The sequence below is a fragment of the Neopelma chrysocephalum genome, unplaced genomic scaffold, assembly GCF_003984885.1.
Source record: "Neopelma chrysocephalum unplaced genomic scaffold, ASM398488v2 Primary Assembly neopelma1_64, whole genome shotgun sequence".
Lineage (NCBI taxonomy): Eukaryota > Metazoa > Chordata > Aves > Passeriformes > Pipridae > Neopelma > Neopelma chrysocephalum.
Genome location: NW_020897721.1, coordinates 6,008,333 through 6,025,981, shown reverse-complemented (window position 1 = coordinate 6,025,981; position 17,649 = coordinate 6,008,333). Strand labels below are relative to the sequence as shown.

General features: G+C 39.7%; 1 protein-coding gene across 1 annotated transcript in view; it reads left to right on the top strand.

The window, feature by feature from the left end:
* PIGK (phosphatidylinositol glycan anchor biosynthesis class K) overlaps positions 1-17,649 on the top strand; it is a 62,571-nt gene that overhangs the window by 34,069 nt on the left and 10,853 nt on the right. Inside the window, exon 10 of the mRNA XM_027683181.1 lies at positions 10,167-10,242. Within this exon, the coding sequence (XP_027538982.1) occupies positions 10,167-10,242 (76 nt within the window). The remainder of the gene's footprint in view (positions 1-10,166; positions 10,243-17,649) is intronic.

The window sequence follows — 17,649 nt, the reverse complement described above, 5'->3', positions numbered from 1 at the left end:
AAAAAAGCTTTTTTGTGTTTAATAGCTTTATCTCTTTACTCTTGCAGTAAGACAAATCTGTACAGAGAATTGAGGGTAGCTGAGGAGGAGCAATGGGGAGGGACATGGCTGTAGCTCTCAGAGCTGCTTCTGTTCCTGCTTTAGCCCTGTCCCCTGGAGGCTGCAGAGTGGAAGGGTGCTGGTAGCCTGTGGCACGCTCCAGGCTGCTGCATCTGTCCCTTCCCAGCAAGGAGAGGGTGAGGGAATGGGGAATGTGGACATGCCAGGCTCTGAGGCACCAGATTTCCTGTCAAGTGTTTGGATTAGAAACCACCTTGGAATATTAGAAGTTTGGCTTGTCCAGCCTATTGCTTGGCTTTGCAACCAGGGATAGCTTGCAAATGCAGGCATATGTCTGGTACAGGCTGTAGCTGCAGATACTGGAATCAGCACAGCACTGAACTGAGTGCAGGGAGATAATGTGTCTCTCTCTCCCACAGGCCTCAGACCCAGTGGGTTGCCTGGGTAGGCAGGGGAGTTCCCAAGTTTCTGTGCCTCTTGGGAGGTTAGCAGTGGTGTGCCTTGTACTTGACCCAAGATAAGTGTGACTTGCTGCTTCTGCTTTTGTTCCTGAGGGCAGACCACTAAAAATCACATGGGCTTCAAGGCTATAAAGTTTGTAAAGTCACTGAACTTAATATAGAACATTCTGGTTAATATACAGTGGTCTGTGGTGAACAGGAGACAATTCCTTTCTGGTTCTAATACTAGAGAAATAAGTGAGGACAGAAAGGCAGACCATAAAATAATAAAATGGAAAAAAAATGACTGCTTTACAGGGTCAAAACCGAACAGATTCATTGTTCAACATCAGCAGACTCAGTAACCTGCAGTACCTTGGCCTCAGAGAATATGATCTAAGTGTTCCTATTTGAACTAGAGGTTTCATCTGCCATTAACAAGAACAAACAAAACCAGAATCCAGACAAAAGTAGTGCACAAGTCATCTATAAATAACAGAAAATCACGGTGGAGAAGGTAAGACTGATAAAAAGCTCCAGAGCTGCATCCATGCTGTGCAGCTTTCTATGAAGAAAAGCCCTTCTAATGTGCTTAGCAATATAATGTTACCTGGGTACATGCACTGACAGGAGAACTAAAACATTTACTGCTGCCTGATTGGAATGCTACTCAGTTCTGCCTGCCCTGGCCACTCTTAGGACTCCTGGGGTTGGCTGCAGAGAGGAACAGCCGTGGTGAAAGAGGGGAAAGCACTTGATTAAGTCTTGTGATACAGTGTTCTGCAATTCTTGGTGTATCTTGGTTGTCTGCTTTATGGAAATATGTTACTGATCATGTTGTAGCAAAAAAAAGATCAAAAGCAACAGCTAGTATTCAGGAGAGACTTGATTGCATAGCAAACCACTTCTCAAAAGCCCAGAACTGTAATTTTTATGATTAATTTTCTGAGTGCCTGGGGTACAGCGTGTTTCCAGAAAATCTGGATCTGTTATTGGTACCGATATGTGTGTTCTTTTATACATTTATAGACAGAAGTTCAGTTGGTGTCTTCTCTGTAGTGTCCTGCCAGTAGGGGCTGGAAGCTGGCAGGCTGATCCTGTGGAGGATCTGGAGGTGGTGATGGACACCAGGTTGAACATGAACCAACAGTGCTGTCGTCAGTAAGGGAAGCTGCCTGCTGAGCTGCACGAGGAGGAGGAGGATTAGCAGATTGAGCAATATTATTATTATTATTTCTCTTTGACACTGAAGAAGCCCTGCCAGGAATACTGTGTGTGGCATTTGGCCTTCCCCTTCAGGAAGGATGCTGAGGCAGTGCAGAGGGGTCATCCTGCAAGAGGGGGCTGAGAGGGCTGGGCTTGCTTTCCCTGAGAACATGGAAATGCAATAGCAGGCTGCTGCTGTTGGGAGTGCAGTTACTGAGGTGGTTCAGGGAAACTCTTCTTGTGGTGACAAGAGGCGCTGGCTGTAGGTTTGTGGCTTTGGAGGTTCAGAATGGACATCAGGAGAGGGCAAAGTAGCACTGGAGCACATCACAGAGAGAGGTGGTGGAGGTTCAGCAGGCAGAGCTGTGGCTGACCCGACCTGGTGTTGGGAGGTTGAACCAGATGGTCTCCAAGAGTCCCTTAGAAACAAGATTCCTGTAATTCTGCAGAGAGCAGGTGTTGCCACTGCTACTTTGGCAGATCCTTGTAGTGAAACAAGCAGTCTCATGAGAAATTATAGCTGGATGGTACATTGTGTGACTCATGAACTGAAGAAATAGAAGTATGTGCCGTGGGTGTAGAAATATTGGGGCTTAAAATATTTGTATTGTGGGGTTTTTTAGAAGGTGCTTGTTGAAAAGTGTAACAATACAAACCTATGCAGATACATTGTTTAGTTTGAATATATGCAGGAAGGAACAGTAGTATTAAACAAAATATGAACTTTGCTGTGAAGATTAATTGTGGGCACTAAATAATGGAATTGCTTTGATGTTAGTTCTTTGATTTAAAATTATCTTCCTGCTGATTTTTCTGTCTTTTGGTGCACTGGCATGTGGTGTTGAATTGTCTGCATAAAGACCAGGTACTGCTGATAAACTTTCAGTTGTGAAAAATGAACAAGCTTGCTTTGTCCAGCTGAAAGTTTAATTTCAACATGTACTGGTAGCAATATTTAAACTGCCTGTGTGACGTGGTGCCATGGGAGGATTTGGTCTTTTTTTCTTTGAGATTTCTGTGAAATTCAGTCATGGGTTTCCAGACAACTGATCATAAAGTAGTAATAACCTGTGTGTGTTTTTAACCACTCTTGTAAACATTGCAGTTAGAAGGGACTGGATTCAAGGGGGAAATGTGCAGCCTCAGTTCTTAGATACATGCACATCAAACTGGGTGGAATGTTTGCTCAGTGAGGTGGGCAATGTTCTCTTCTGGCTGGTTTGGACCATCAGTAGGAGCTCCTCTGATGTTGCTGGACTTGTCTGTGCCCCAAGTTTGGAGAATCTGATGGAGACACTTGTTGTCTTTTTTCCCCCCCCAACCCTACCTGGTGTGAGAATGAATTAGCAATAAGTGATGAGTACCTACTTTTAGCTGTGGACTTAAATGGTGATTTTCAGTGATAGAGGAGAGACTTAGCGAGTCTTTTTATCTCCAACTTTTGATTAGCATTTTGTGCTTCAGCAGCATTGTCATGTGGAAGTTTTAAATTAATTCAAAAGAGATTTTCTAATTTACCTAAAATGTGGAGTAGTTGAGATAACAAAATGAAGCCCCACAGGTCATGTGTTTTCCAGGAGTAGCAAAGTCAGTTCTGCTTACTTAAGCTAATATTCTTTTTAATTCCTTCCCTGTGTCTTGCCTCAGTATAAAAATAGGAGTAGGCAGAACAGCGACTAAACATATTTTGACAAAAGTCATTGGCTAGAAAAGAGGAGAGAGAAATTATTGGTCAACCTGTGTTAAAACACACTATAGACTTCTATTACCTCCTTTTAGGATCTTAGGATGATTAAGAATATGTGGCTTGATATCACCTGAAATTCTTCAGATCAGAAATTATGTGTGGATCACAGAAAGGCAGAGGAAACATTCGTTACAGTCAATTTTTATGCTGCTTGTGAAGCAACTCAATGTGTGTGGCAGACTCTGGGAACACCAGAAAACCTTTTTATGATGGGGTCCAACAGAAAGCATTGCACATTCAGAGGCATAAGGTATTTTTTAAACTCCAGGAATATGTATGACTAGTTTGGGTCAAAGTCTTTCACGTTTATTTGAAAAGAAATGAACAGATTACAGGAAATATTTTGCATTTCTAAACTGCAAGATGCTTTGCTGCTTTATTCCACAGGAATACCTCTCTGTAAAGGCCAGCACGCTCAAGTAAAATTAATTTTTCTTTGCAGTGCAAGTCAGTAGCTTCCTTCTTTAGATGATTGTAAAGCTGATTGTGTCTAACACTGATTTAGTTTTTCGTCGCATCAGAGATATTTTTGCCGTCAATTTATTTTTTCCCCTTTATCTCCACACTGTATTGTTCATTTTTGTGCAATCTGCTTTTGAAGCCGTCTTTGAGAGTCTGCCATGTGCTGCAGTAGGTGCTGAATGTTTTCTTAAGTAGGCAAAAGACTTGTTTGGACCCTTTAACTGAAGAAACTGTGCCAAGAAGGAGTTGTTGTGAGGGAGTTCCTTGGAATGATGATGCTCTCAAGTGTTTGCTTCTCTTCTTTGTGACTATCCATGTGGTAAACATGGATGGGCAAATCTTGCATTCCCTTATAAACATAAGAAAAGCATTGATTAGCTCACTTTTGGGGGAAGAGCAGAGTTAACCATGGTCTGGCTTGAAACATCAGTGCTTCTGTTGTTTAAGCGTACCCAATTCTTAAATAAGTGTGAAGTTGGGATTTAGCAGATAGATCGAGTACCTGGCATTAATCCAAGGTCTAATTCTTAATCTTCTGTACTATGGATATGGTAGATAAATTTCTCAACGGCCAATTTCAAAAACTATTCGCTCAAACCCGACATAGCCCATTTCAGCCTCTCTTTAATAGGAAAGCTAATAACTTTTTCTGATGTGGTGCATAAAGCTCTGGTATTTTGTTTGCTTTTTATTGCCAGATGCAAGTGTGTTCGTGTATTTACAGTCAATAAAGCTATCAGTGCTGTACACAGGTTTAGATTAATAATTTCAGCCTCTCAGTCCTGGGTGTGTGATTTTGGCCTTGCCGTGTTGTTTGCACCCTTTGGTCTCATGCTGACTGTCCCATCACTTGCACTATTCCTGCTCTGAGCTCCTTGAGAAGTGGGACAACAACCCATTCCAGGTTTTTCATCCACATTCAGAAATCATCTCTCAAACAAACCAGGCAGCACCTCACCGGTACAACTTGTTTAACATCTACAGCAAATAAAGATGGTGATCCCCAACCCCCTTCTTCCACAATGCATTTTTGTCTCTGAGAGCCTTTTTTTACCCTGTTCACACTCTTGACTTTCATTTTGTATAGTTTCCCAGAGAGGTGGTTATTTATTAGGACTTACCATCGAGCAACAATAGTTTGAAAAGAGGTGCAATATTTCCTGTGCACGGGTCATGTGCATAAAATTGTGTCAACTGTCCAAACCATCAAATCTAGAGACCATATAAGAAGGAAGAAATATTAGCTTTGGTCCTGTTGCCTGCTATAATGAATGTTTATATTTGCCAAGAGATGGGTATTATGTTACCTAGACTTTTCTGTCCTTTGAGTATCTTAATAGCCCATTTCTTCCATGAGCAAACCAGTTGGTCACGTCACTCTGTTTTTCCCCCTGTATTTTTGTAATACTTGCATGAGATAAAATATATCTCTGCCCTAAAGCCACTGCAGCTATTCTGTGTAGCAGACCATGGGCTCAGGTAGCACTTGTGGCAAAATGTGCCACTTCCTGCTACTAGGAATTTATTTTTCTTTAGCACGTGTAGACTTTCATAGGATTTTCCCCATAAGAGCGAGCATGCAAATATAAATAACAAATGAGATATTTCACTAAATATCACGACACGTTTTACTGGATTTAGATTCACTTTCCCCAGTTTCTGTTTCATGCTCGCTTTCCTTCATCTAGGAGCAGTCACGGTGGCGGTACAAAAATAACTTTTAAATTGAATTTTTCGAGATCCCCCTGTTCTGCTATCTCTTACTGCTTCCCACTCCTCGTCTGATTTTCTGTTTCTTTCTAGTCTTCTCCCTGAAAATCAAGATCTCCTTATGCTTTGCATTGCCAGCTGTCAGGCTTGGTGCTGCATGTGCTGATATGCCACAGTGTGAGCTGGCCTTGGCACTGCTGGCAGCGCTCTGCTGTCACGCTCAATTGAGACAGAAAGGGCTGCTCCTCACCGGAAAATTAATGGATGAAAAATGACTTTTGTTCCCCTAATAGAATTGTTTTGAAAGAAATTAAACAAACAAAGGAATCTGTATTACAACAAATTAGCCCCTCGTTTTGCAAAGGTTTAAAAGTGTCAAATACAAATGAACCGAACGTGAGGAGGCCAACTGATTTTGTGAAATTATAGCCTTGAATCGCCGCGTGTGATTTGAGCACAGATTCCATCAACTGAGATGGGTTTTTTTTGTATTTGGATTTTTTCCTGACAAAACTAGTTTTGAGCAAAAGCGAATGCCACCCCAGGCATCTGGAAATTATCTCTGGAAAGAATAACCAATTTACTTGTGTCCCCCTGTGAAAGGGAGAGAGGAAGTTGGGAGGATTGTAACGGAGATGATCTTCCTCCTGATCTCTTCCTCCACCCTGCAAAAGAGGAGGAAGTAGAACATCCTCCCCTGTGTTGACCTTTTTCTCCTCTCTTGTCATGGTTTTTCAGAGGGGGTTGCCTTTTACAGGTAATTCTTCCACGCCAGGAGGCCCGTTGTTAGTGGGCTGCTGATCTGAGGGCTGGTGGAAGACAAGTAGCAGTTTTGCAGCAGGTTTCTTTCTCCTTGGTACCAACTGTCCTGGTTAGTGGCTTTCTTTGATCCATAGAAACACTGACCAAGGTAACCAGTGGACCTTTGTTAAAGACAGAGTTTGAGGCTGCCTGTGATTCAGACAGGCTGGTGTCCTGTGTTGCAGTCATGGTGGTTCATTGTTAGTGTGGTCCTCGTTACCCTTTTCCTCACCCCAGCTCTCCTGGAGAATGTTTGTGCACGGTTCAAGGCATAACACGGGCCTGGAGTAGCCAGTTTTGGGTGCAGCCCCTGCTCTGGGGGAGAGAATTCAGCCATTTGTGAGCTATTATTATGTTGTGTGATCTTAATGGCAGTGGGCTGTCTCTGTTCTTTAAAAGGCTGGTTAAAATATAGCCTTTTGCCCACTTGCAGGGGCTTTTAGGCTCCAATAGCCATTTCTGGCCTTTCCTCAGGACAGACAAGTCTTGACTTTACTCCTGTTCTTGGAGCATTCAGGATGGATGCTGCTCCATGGAAGCCTTTTGCATGCAGTGTTTCATCCTCAGTGCTGTTTATAGGATAGTAATTTCTTGTTGCATCATCCAATTTTCAGCTTTGGTAGAAGGAATGACTGAACAATGGGTTGTGTTGGTAAGATAAAAGAACCCAAATGTAGAGGAAGTTGTCTTTTATACCTGTTATCTGAATGATTAGGCCATTAAACTGGTCTTTGCGCTGAAAAATGAAAATGAGATTTATGGAGCCTTCATAATAGTATAATTCTCTTCAAGGAGTTTATGTTGCTAATACCTGTTAAAATGAATTCTGAAAGTGGTATGTCTAACTGATGTAGTTATACAGAGGCCTGGAAGGTACCTCTGCCATAAAAGTTCTATTTCTGCCACAGGTGCTATCACTTGATAGGAAAACTAGAAAGATTATTATACCACTTGATAGGAAAATTAGAAAGCTCAGCAAAAGCTATTGTTTTCTAACAAAATTTTTACTTTACTTTGCTTAAAATACAACATAACTTCTAAGGATAATTCCCCTTTTTAGGTAAAAAGGATGTCACTATTAAGTGCTTTTAATTTTCCACTGTGTACATAGCTATGGACAGTGAATATAAAGACAATTTGTCAAGAGTTTTGATCTTCCACGCCTTAATTTATACAGTTTCTTGTAAAAGATTGAGATACATGCTCATCCAGTTGAGGAGGCTTATCTGTAGGAGAGAAGAATCAAAACCCTTTTGTAGACTTGACAGCTAGTACATCACTGAGTACATTTGCAAAAAGCTCATGGCATTTAAGCAAAAATTTTGAGAGAACACTTCTGAACTTTTCTCCCAATATACCTGTGTGCATGTGTGCACATATTGTAGTGTGAGTATATAAATGTAGATGTGTATGTAAATATATTACAATGTGCATCTACCCTAATCTATGTCTTATAATTTATTTATATAAAAAATGTGGTGTAGTTCAAGTGATTTTTTTTTTCAGAAAGTAAATTAGAAAAAATAAAATGTCTTTCTTGAGTAAATTAGAAAAAATAAAGTGTCTTTCTTGATGTTTAAAAGCTCCTATCAGCCTAATTTCAATTTAAATCTAATTACTCTAAAATACGTGTTTATACTGTTCTCCCCTCCCTATTTTTGTTTAGTTAAGCTTCCTAAGGCTTAAAATTATCTTGATGGTTTTGCTTTATCTTTTTTTAATCCTTTGACATTTGAAGAAAGGTCTTTTTTTTTTCTGCAGTTGACAAGGAGGGTGTTTGACTGTGGAAGGGAATGCTGATTCTGTCTAGACAGAAAACCTTGCCAAGTATCCAAGGTCCTTGACAGAACAGACACAGGCTTCGCTTTTATTCCTGCTAACGTTCAGATTATAGTAATTTTAGCTGTTACTTGGAGCTTAAAGTGTTTAATTTTGGGATTTGAGTTACTCTTTCCCTTTTTTCCAGGTTTTCAGTGCCCCTGTAAAGACTGTAGAGATAAGTGTTCAAGATATTGATGAATATCGTGTGGTGTGTACAGTTGTTTCATATCCAGAACTGTGGCTAAAAAAAATGGGTTTATGTAGCTGGCATCCATAAATCAAGGTGTTGTGTCAGCTCACAGGCTCCCAGTAGAACAGAAGTAATCTCCAATTCCCACTGACTGTGGTGTGTTTGCCAGTCAGGACAAATGACAGGAAGTGGGAAGGAAATGAGTGGAAAGGTTCCTTCCGTGCGTTGCAGTGGAGTTGCCGAGCCCACTCCAAGCTGTGTTGGTTGTGTTGGACTATAACAGCACTGTATGTCATGGTGAAAGTACAAATTCATCATTGTCATAATAATCCAAAAACTCTAAAAACCATATCAGTAGATGAGCTGTGTGTGCAGACCAGCTGCAGGAGTTCAGACTGTGCTTACTTCATTTTTCTTCAGCACATTAAAGGGTTCTAGGCAGGCTGGCACTGTGAGCTTCGAACTATTGCTGTGTTTCTTTCGTTCTCTGCTTCTAAATTTCTTACACAGTAAGACTTTCATACTTTCATACCCTGTTCGTTACAAATTTCTGGATATTCAGGCTCTTATTTGGAGCTTAAAGCCTTTTAAACCGCAGCTGAAATTCAGCAGTGGAAAAGGGAAGAGTTGTGCACTTGTTGTCCTCTCTTTTAGCACAGCCTGGTGACTCCCAGTGCAGAGACTGAGCCTGTACTTTCTGGCTCTTACCTGGCAGCTGCTCTGCAGGTAAATTAACCCAGCAAGTGTGTATAATTTTTGACTAGAATGGGTATAAGGTAGTGATTTGAGCCCGGAAAATAACGTATTGGCCACAGTATTTGTCTGAAAATAATTCTGCTTTAACTTTAGAGAAAGGTCTGTTTTTATCGAGATTTTTTCCCCTCCATTCATTTCTTCTCATATTACTCAAATTCCTATATTCAGAACTCTCAGAAATGTAGAGGAATGGCTGATGAAAAACTTGAGTGATACTTTGAAAATACAGCACATGCTGTGCAGCTCCAGTAGATGAAAGCAGTATGGTTGAAGGGTTTAAAGCATGCTTTCATATTAATTTACTATCATTTAAATATTCTTCTAAGAGACTGCTTATGGATTCTGATTTTTCAACTGCAGCTACAGTTTATTCAAAGTTTAAAGGGTTGTGATGCATATTCTTTGTGAAGTATTCTGCTCTTTTGGGTTTTTTTCCACACTAGTTTTTTGGCTTTTTGGTAACCGGGAGTACGAATATTTGTGGTATTGAACTTCTACCACACCTAAACACTGATGTCACTTGCAGCAAAAATGGGAAATGGTGAATAATCTCTCGTTTTTGGAGATGGTCATATTTGAATTATGTTGGCAGGATGGAGTGAAGAAGCTTGTGTTGTTAACAGGGCTGAACCTCCTCTGTAAATGCATAAGACTTTTTTTATCGTGAGGATTTTCAATCCAGCTTTCACCAGTGCTTTGTTCACCTAAAACTAAATGTAAAGGTTTTCTTCGGTTTCTGCTGCTAAATTTGTGCTTTATGTCAGGGAAGAAATCCACAGTGTTACACACATTTCTGTTTACTATAAATTTATCCTTTTGCTCAACTTCGTAAGAAATATAATCCATTAGTGTCACAAAATACACTTTTTCTTCATCATAAGCAAAATAATATCTCTGAAACTCCTGATTTCAGTAAATTAATTTGGTAGACATTGTACTAACTTTGACAAATGTGAACTTAATTTCTTTGCAGGTTTCCAGAGGAGGAGTTGGCCACAGAACCACTAAAATACGCTGAACAACTTCCTGTAGCTCAGATAATACACCAGGTATGTCTTCCTATTTTAAACGTTTCTTTGAAAATAAAGAACATCTGTAAGACTTAAACTGCTTTTCTAGGTCACACAGAATTAATGTCCTTATGCTGGAAGCATGTATAAACAAGATGCTCTTGTTCAGATGACAACTATTAAATTATAAAAGTCTTATTCTGAACGTGGCAACGAAAGATGGTTCCTGTATGACACAGTTAACACTTCAGATCTTGTTGTTAGAATTGTTGTGTGTCTACTGGTAGAAAAGAAAAAAAAATATCCATTAATTTCTTCAAATTTGCATCTTGACCTAAATCATATTCCCCCTCCTGAAAAAGCAGCCAAAGTGTGGAATCATCATTGGGGAATAATTGTCATGATGAGTTGAGCAGGGAAAACAATCTCTAATACAGTTCTGAATTAGCACCATTTTTATTTCCAACTATGGCAGTGTCATCTTGCTTTCTGCTTTGCCTGGGGTTTTTTGTTTACTTTTTGGTTTGCACAATAAATAAATAAAAAGAAGGTTGATGGATTTTCCCAGATAGCGCCTTTTTACAGTGTCTTTATTTAAAAGCAATACTATTCTTTTGATTTCAGTAAACAAATGAGGGATGATGTGAACATATGAGCTGGCCCAACAGGAACAAATAAAAACCCACTAAGTCCCCAAATAGAATTTTGTAAACTACTTTATTAAGTATTAATTATTATCATAGATTTTTCCAAATACCTTCGTCAATCAGTGATTTTAAGCAGGTGAGTTGCATGCTGGAGGCAGTGCTGGTTTTAACCATAAAGGAAACATAAGCTTTATTTTAAAACTTTAAAGTGTACAAGTCTTTTCTGCAAGATGTAAACACGAGGGATTTAAAAACTTTTGGCTGAAATCTGCACCTTTGGGACGAATCTCTGATGTGTTCAGAACATGGAAGATTGAAAATCAGGACCAGTTTGTGTGTCAGGAGCTCCCTGGTGTTGTCAGAGCTTCAAATGACCCAACAGCCTGCAAATGTCACATTTAAAATTCTGTCTTCATGCCTGACTCTCAGCATAAATGAATTAAACAGCAGAGCAGGCAGCCAGTCAATATGTTCTTAACAGTGAGAGTGAGCAATGAAACAGTTTGGGGGTTGTTTGGAATCAGTAAATAGAAAGTGCATGGAGTGGCTCACCTAGAGGAAAATTTCAAATAGGAAACAGAATTAACCTTTAAGATGGTCGACCAGACAAAATGTCACAGCAATATTTTTCCAGCATTAGGTGGGTAATAACCAGGGAGGGTTCATTTGGCTGCTGGGTGCAGTAGTGCAGTGGAATATTGCACCGGGGGAAGGCAAAAAGCTGCTTTTATGTGCTCTTACCTCTTTGCTGTATTTGCCAGGGGTGCAGAGCTGTGGCCTGCACGAGGCAGCAGAACAGACCCAACAGGACTGGAAATGCCAGGGCAATGTTTGTATGAACAAGTGGTTTTTTTACTTTGACAAAAAAGAAGGAAATGATAAGAAATAAAAAAATGGATAGTATTTATGGTGTTATGAGACTGTCTCCAAATGGATAATCACGGTGTTTTAATATGGGCATTTGTTGTTGGTCATGTTAACCCATGTTTTGTTTACCTCTAGACAGAGATAATAGCATCAGTAATGCACATTTTTAGCATAAATAGACATTAAAATTTCACAGTGGTGGACAGGTATCCTAAATGAGTATAATGCTGAAGTACATTTTAATTATAGTTGTTAGCCAACATGACTGTTAATACTATCCAAATTTCACTGTAAGTCTATTCTCCTGAACACTGCTAATATGCTACATGTTTTCCTTGGGTATTTACATGTGATTTCTAACATTCTCTTCAGTACTTCATCCCTGGTATATTAAAAAATATTATACTTATGGGCAGACATTACCTTTTGATTTCTAGTCTGATTATTCCACAAGAAAATTTCAGGCTTGGTACATCCTGTTTAATGAAAGGAAGCCCAGGATCTGATTTTGGGATTGATCTTAAACTTTATGGCACTAGTAATTATTTATATAGCAGTCTAAAAACAAAAGAATAATAACCCTATAATGTTCACAGTTCCATTTGTCAGAAACATGTTTTATTTAATGCATTAGACCATGGTTAATTGAAAAGACAAATGTGAAAAAATGAAAATAAATAGCAGAATGGAAACAAATACTAACATTTAGAGCACTCCTTCTTAAACACAAAACAAAATCAGACATTAGGAAATAAAGGAGCTTTCTCCTTTTTCAAAAACAAAAAGGAAAAATGTGTGCTTTTAACTGCAATAAAAAAACACTAGTTCTTGGTAAAGGAGTGCAGTCATTAATATAAACTTGTTAAAATGGCAAAAGTTGAATTTTCAGAATAATACCCACATAAGGCAGCCTTTTTAATGATGGTCTTTGTGTAGAGCCATGTGTACAATACTGCTGCTGAGGATAACTTTAGGAATATTAAGGCCAAAAAAACCTCAAACCATAAGGGGAAGAAAAAGGGGAGACTACTTTAATTCCGTGCTTGACTTCAGTCAAAACAGGTCTGATGGGAGAAAAGGGGAAACTGCGTTTGGGAAGATTGTTTTCATCTATCATAAAGGATATTCATTGCTGGCCTTGCAGTTCAGCGAGGTATTTTAATAAGAGTACATAACTTCAGTGCCAGTGCTTGTGATCAGAATGTCACTGCGTTAACGTATTTTGCCTAACTGGGATTTGGGATATTGAAGAGGCTAAAATTGTTACAGGTGTCTTACTGATTTATTGATGAAAGGCAGTAGATAAATGCCAGATCTCTTGATGATTTTATAATTGAAACCAAAATGAAACAGCAAATGACCATGATCAACTTGCATACTTATTTCAGTCCACTCCAAACCACTAAGCAGATAAATGAACATTAAACCAGGATGGTATTTCAGGACACTGAGTTGCAGCCCACGGGTGGCAGTTGCACAGTTTACTTGGTTTGCAGTTGCAGATTTACTTAAAAATAGAGTTCCTAGGTATTTTGTGGTAGAATGAGTGGGGGAATGTTAGATGCAATTCCTAATTTAAGGTAAACCGAGTTTCCTTTTGGAGGTACGTGTGTGTTTGGTTTGTAGAAGTTTTAACCTGTGCTTTTATATAAAATTAAATTTAAATTGAAGGACGACGTGGGAGGATCTCCAGTTGTAGATGCAGAGACCGAGGGCCATCAAAGAATTCTGCAGAGCTGCAGTTCTGCAGTAAGTCTTGCAAGCAGGTCTTTGCTTCCATCATTTCTGTGCTTCTGTAACAAGTTTGTAACCACAATCTACCCCCACCATCCTCCCAGATAACAACCTTTTGCTTTGAGGATTAATTTTTTTGCTCCTTCTCAGGACCTCCTTCTCACATAGTAGAGGGCTGCTGGTTTGTTGCATTTGTTGATGTTATTCTCGTTTAATTGACAGAGATTTTCTTCTGCAGCATTTGCCAGAGATTGTTGAAACAGCGTTAAGAAAATAGAACACACAATGCTGTATAGATTTTTTTTTGAAGTATCTTTTTGTTATCTATAACACGACAATTTTAGCTCTCAGACTTAAATGTTTTCACAAACATTAAATTAAAGTGGTTTTATGTGGCTTACGATCTTTGTGAAACACTCAGTATGAAAATTAACCCGTCACAGGTTGGTACAGTCTTGAAAACATAACTTTAAAATTCAGTGTTCTCACTGGTGCCTTGCCCAGGGCCTTGTGGGAGGAGTTCCCCTGGCACTCAGTCTGCATCTGTCCTGATGGTGGAGTCTTGGTTCCTATAAATGTTTTATAAAAGCCATTAGTGTTCAGAACTTTGGTTAAGTGTGCTAAGTGTTTAATAGCATAGCAGTAACCCAGATTTTTATTTTTATTTTTGATGCAGACATTAGTTTTTGTTTATGAATAATAATTTATTAAAAGTTTTAAAGTACTTTGATAAGTGATACTTGCATTTCACTGTGTCTTTACAGGCTAAGAGGTTCAAAAGCAACTTGTGATACTTAGATGTGTCAGGTTCAATGTGTAAAGTTTTAGACACAGCTATTTATACATTCTTTGAAAATCCGTTCATGTAGCTGTGTTTGAAAATAACTTGAAAGCATATCTTGCTTTTTAGAACTCTGGTCGTGGTATTCAGCTAGATGGTGTCAGAGATAAAATATGACCTTTCACCAAAAGTTCCAAATTCTGCTGCACCTGCCAGCACAGACACAGGTCTTCTCAGGCAGGGATGCTTTTCTTTCCAGCACTAAATGTTTTGAGGATTATTGAAAATTGAATTTTTCACAGCAAACATTAGAGAGTACTCTCCCTTCAGAGCCCAGTTTTATTTTAACAAAATGCATTACTTGGCTCCCCAACGAAAAGCCTTGTGATGTGTCAGCTTGCACTGGGACACCTGCAGTTCTGAGCAACATGCTGAAGACAGTGTTGTCCTCTTATCACGGCCACTTTGAAGTTCACTCCCTAAGATTTCTTCTAATCTTAAGTTTAATTTAAAAAGTTGAGTAGCAGAATCTCGCTCTGTGTCTGAGTCATGTCATACATTAAGAGTGGCACAGTCCCCCCTGTCTGACTCACTCCAAGAAATCACCAAACACAATCGTGACTTGGTTGTAGATGGTACAGATCTTTTACTGGCAAAACATTCAACCAGAGACTTGCAGGCTTTTTTTTTTTCTTCAGTGAAGTACTGCAGAGTCAGAAATGGTATTCAGGACCTTCAAATGGAATCCAGGAGTCCGTCAGGTTTTTTTCAATCACAGAAGACAATGATGTGGTGTTAACATAAATTACTGATCATTGTTTTTACTAGCAAGCCATGGCTGCTTTTGTTTTGTTATGCTTTTTATCTGAGCATAAGGGAAACCCTCTGGAAGAAGAGAACTAGTAAAGCAGTCTCTTGTTTTCCATCTTCCCATTAGACTCCCGTGGGTGATCCCTCTCTGCCTGTCTATGATGGTTATTTTACTGTTTGTCAGCCACAGGGGAAGTTCTGCTGGTTTATCTCTTTGTTAAATTGCAATATTAGATGGAAGCTCTTCTCTTAGTCTTCAAGACAGAATAAAGATAAATATCTTAGAATTATTTTTCTTTCAAATGCTGCCTCCCAAATCTTAAAAATCTAGTTGTAATTATGAGGAACTTCATTTCTGTAAGGCCAGAGTGCCAAAATATTAATGTATGGGGAGCACTTCCTTTGTCTGCTCACAACACTGCTCAGCAGAGCCAGAAAAGAGGCATGAGTGGTTTTTGTTGCTGACCAAGCATTACAGGGGATCTGAATGTAGTTTTAAATTTTTCCAATTATACTGAATACAATGGATTGAATAACTAAATGCATTGAAAGGTATCTTGGATGAGGAATCTGAACAGTCAGTTGTGGGGTTCTTGTTTTTAACCCTTTCCTAGTAGAAATACCACACTCAGCAGTTCCTGTAAGCCAAGAAGGGGAAATTTTGCCATGCCTGTGCCAGCTTCCCAGAGACATTTAGAGGTGGCATTTGGTAGCTTTTCCTTGCCAGAAATGTTGCATGCATGGTCATCCTTTCCTTCCATGTATCTTTATCTCCTTCCTTACACTTGTAAAAAATTAAACCAAAGTATATTTTAAACCTGTAAAAGAATTACCTCGTTTTGCCTGTTACACACCCTGTTAAGAACAGTTAGTTGAGCAGGTATCAAAATTTGAAGTGCATGTAGATAATTATTAGCTCCTCTGTGCATCACTGGGATCCAGTCTCTGCTGTCATGTCTTGGAATGTGAATTTATCCCTTCTTCACCTTCACCCAGCAAGGTGACAGTGAGCCCTAGTCCCTGCTCTCCCTCAAAAGCATCTTCAGGGAGATGCAGTAGCAGACACGGATGCAGCTGATGCAGTGTTTTTAAAATGACCATTTTAGGCTGTCCAGGTCCTGCAGTTTGGACAAAGAACTGTCATTTTTCTGAGGTTGTATCTCTTTTCTCTTTCCCAACCTATGAAAGCCCTGACATGTCCAGGTTGGCGTTGTATCTTCATTCTCCTTTGGCACAGCCTGGGAGATCAGTTTGACAGGCAGCTTGGAGCAATTTAACCAGGGGCTGCTCCTCAAGTGGCCACATTCCACTCCCACCCTGTCCTGGTGGAGTCCTGTGCTCGTTAAGCACAGCAGTGAGGTGAAAACTACTGCTTGGAAAAAAAAAAAAGAGGCATTTCTTCAGTCTGGCTGAGTGTCTGAATTTCTAAAGCCAACCTGGATAGGTAGTATCAGCCAAAATTAATAAAGTGTACTTGTATTCCCTGAAAGTCTTTGTTTATATGTCTCATCAGCAGATGAGAAGGAGTGAAAATAATTGTTGTTCTAGCAAGTTGAAATGGAAATACACTTAAGGCTTTGGGCATATCATGGCAGTGCTCAGTTTGCCCTTGAGAATACTGCTAATATGAGGCTTTATATGTGACTGTAGCATCATCCATTTTGTGGATTATGAGACATCAGTTTCATACCCACCAGCATATAGAATTGTCAGATATACTATTAAAAATATATATGAAAAGATACCCTGGCTCTATAGCAGCTGTAATTGTTAGAGGTGCCACGTTGGATTTGCAGCTTCTTTAAGAGGTAATTCCTGTAACCGTTTCTTTTTAACAAGCACTATTTAAGATGTAAAATGAAGGAAGAGGTTCAGGAAATGACTGTAACGTGCCAGGCTTTTGTAGAGTGCTGTAGATCTTTGTGGTTTACTCATCTGAACTTCAAATAACTGCATTTGGAGGGCAGGGAGGAGCTGTACGACGGCGGACTCAAAAAATTATATTTCTGATATTCAAAAAATCAATTTGTGCCTTTTTACAGCTGAACCAGCCATGTGTTTGAAGATCCTGTATGCACGAACCCTTCAGTATGCACTATTGATTTTTCTGTGTCTTTGTTTTGGCGTGGGACTGGTTGTGCCACGATCTGATTTTGTTGTGCCCACAACTGTGATTTTAAGGCAGTGGTTACTGTTCCTATTGTGCTGCATCTGTGCTCAGAGCTTTACAGAAAGAGACAGCTTCAAAAAATGCTTGCAGCTTAAAGTAAACTTGAAGCAGCACGTCGGCAAAAAGCAACCCAAGGTTAACAGTGAGAGGTTCTCATCTGCAGGCCAAGGCTGTAAAGGGACCATTGTGTTAATCTCTTCTGACTTCCTGCATGAAGCACACGGTTACTTTATTTATATTCTCCTTTCTTTTGGCTGTAGTGGCATCAGGAAGGGTGAGAAAAAGGGAGAGAGCGAGGCTGGGAGATATTTATTCCAAACATGGTGATTAAGGGGAGAATAAAACCGAGGAGGACAATCAGGGTGTGTTGGTCCCTGTCCGTGGTGACAGCAGGTCTGCACAGTGTTGCAGCTGCTGTGAAGGACCAACATGTCCAT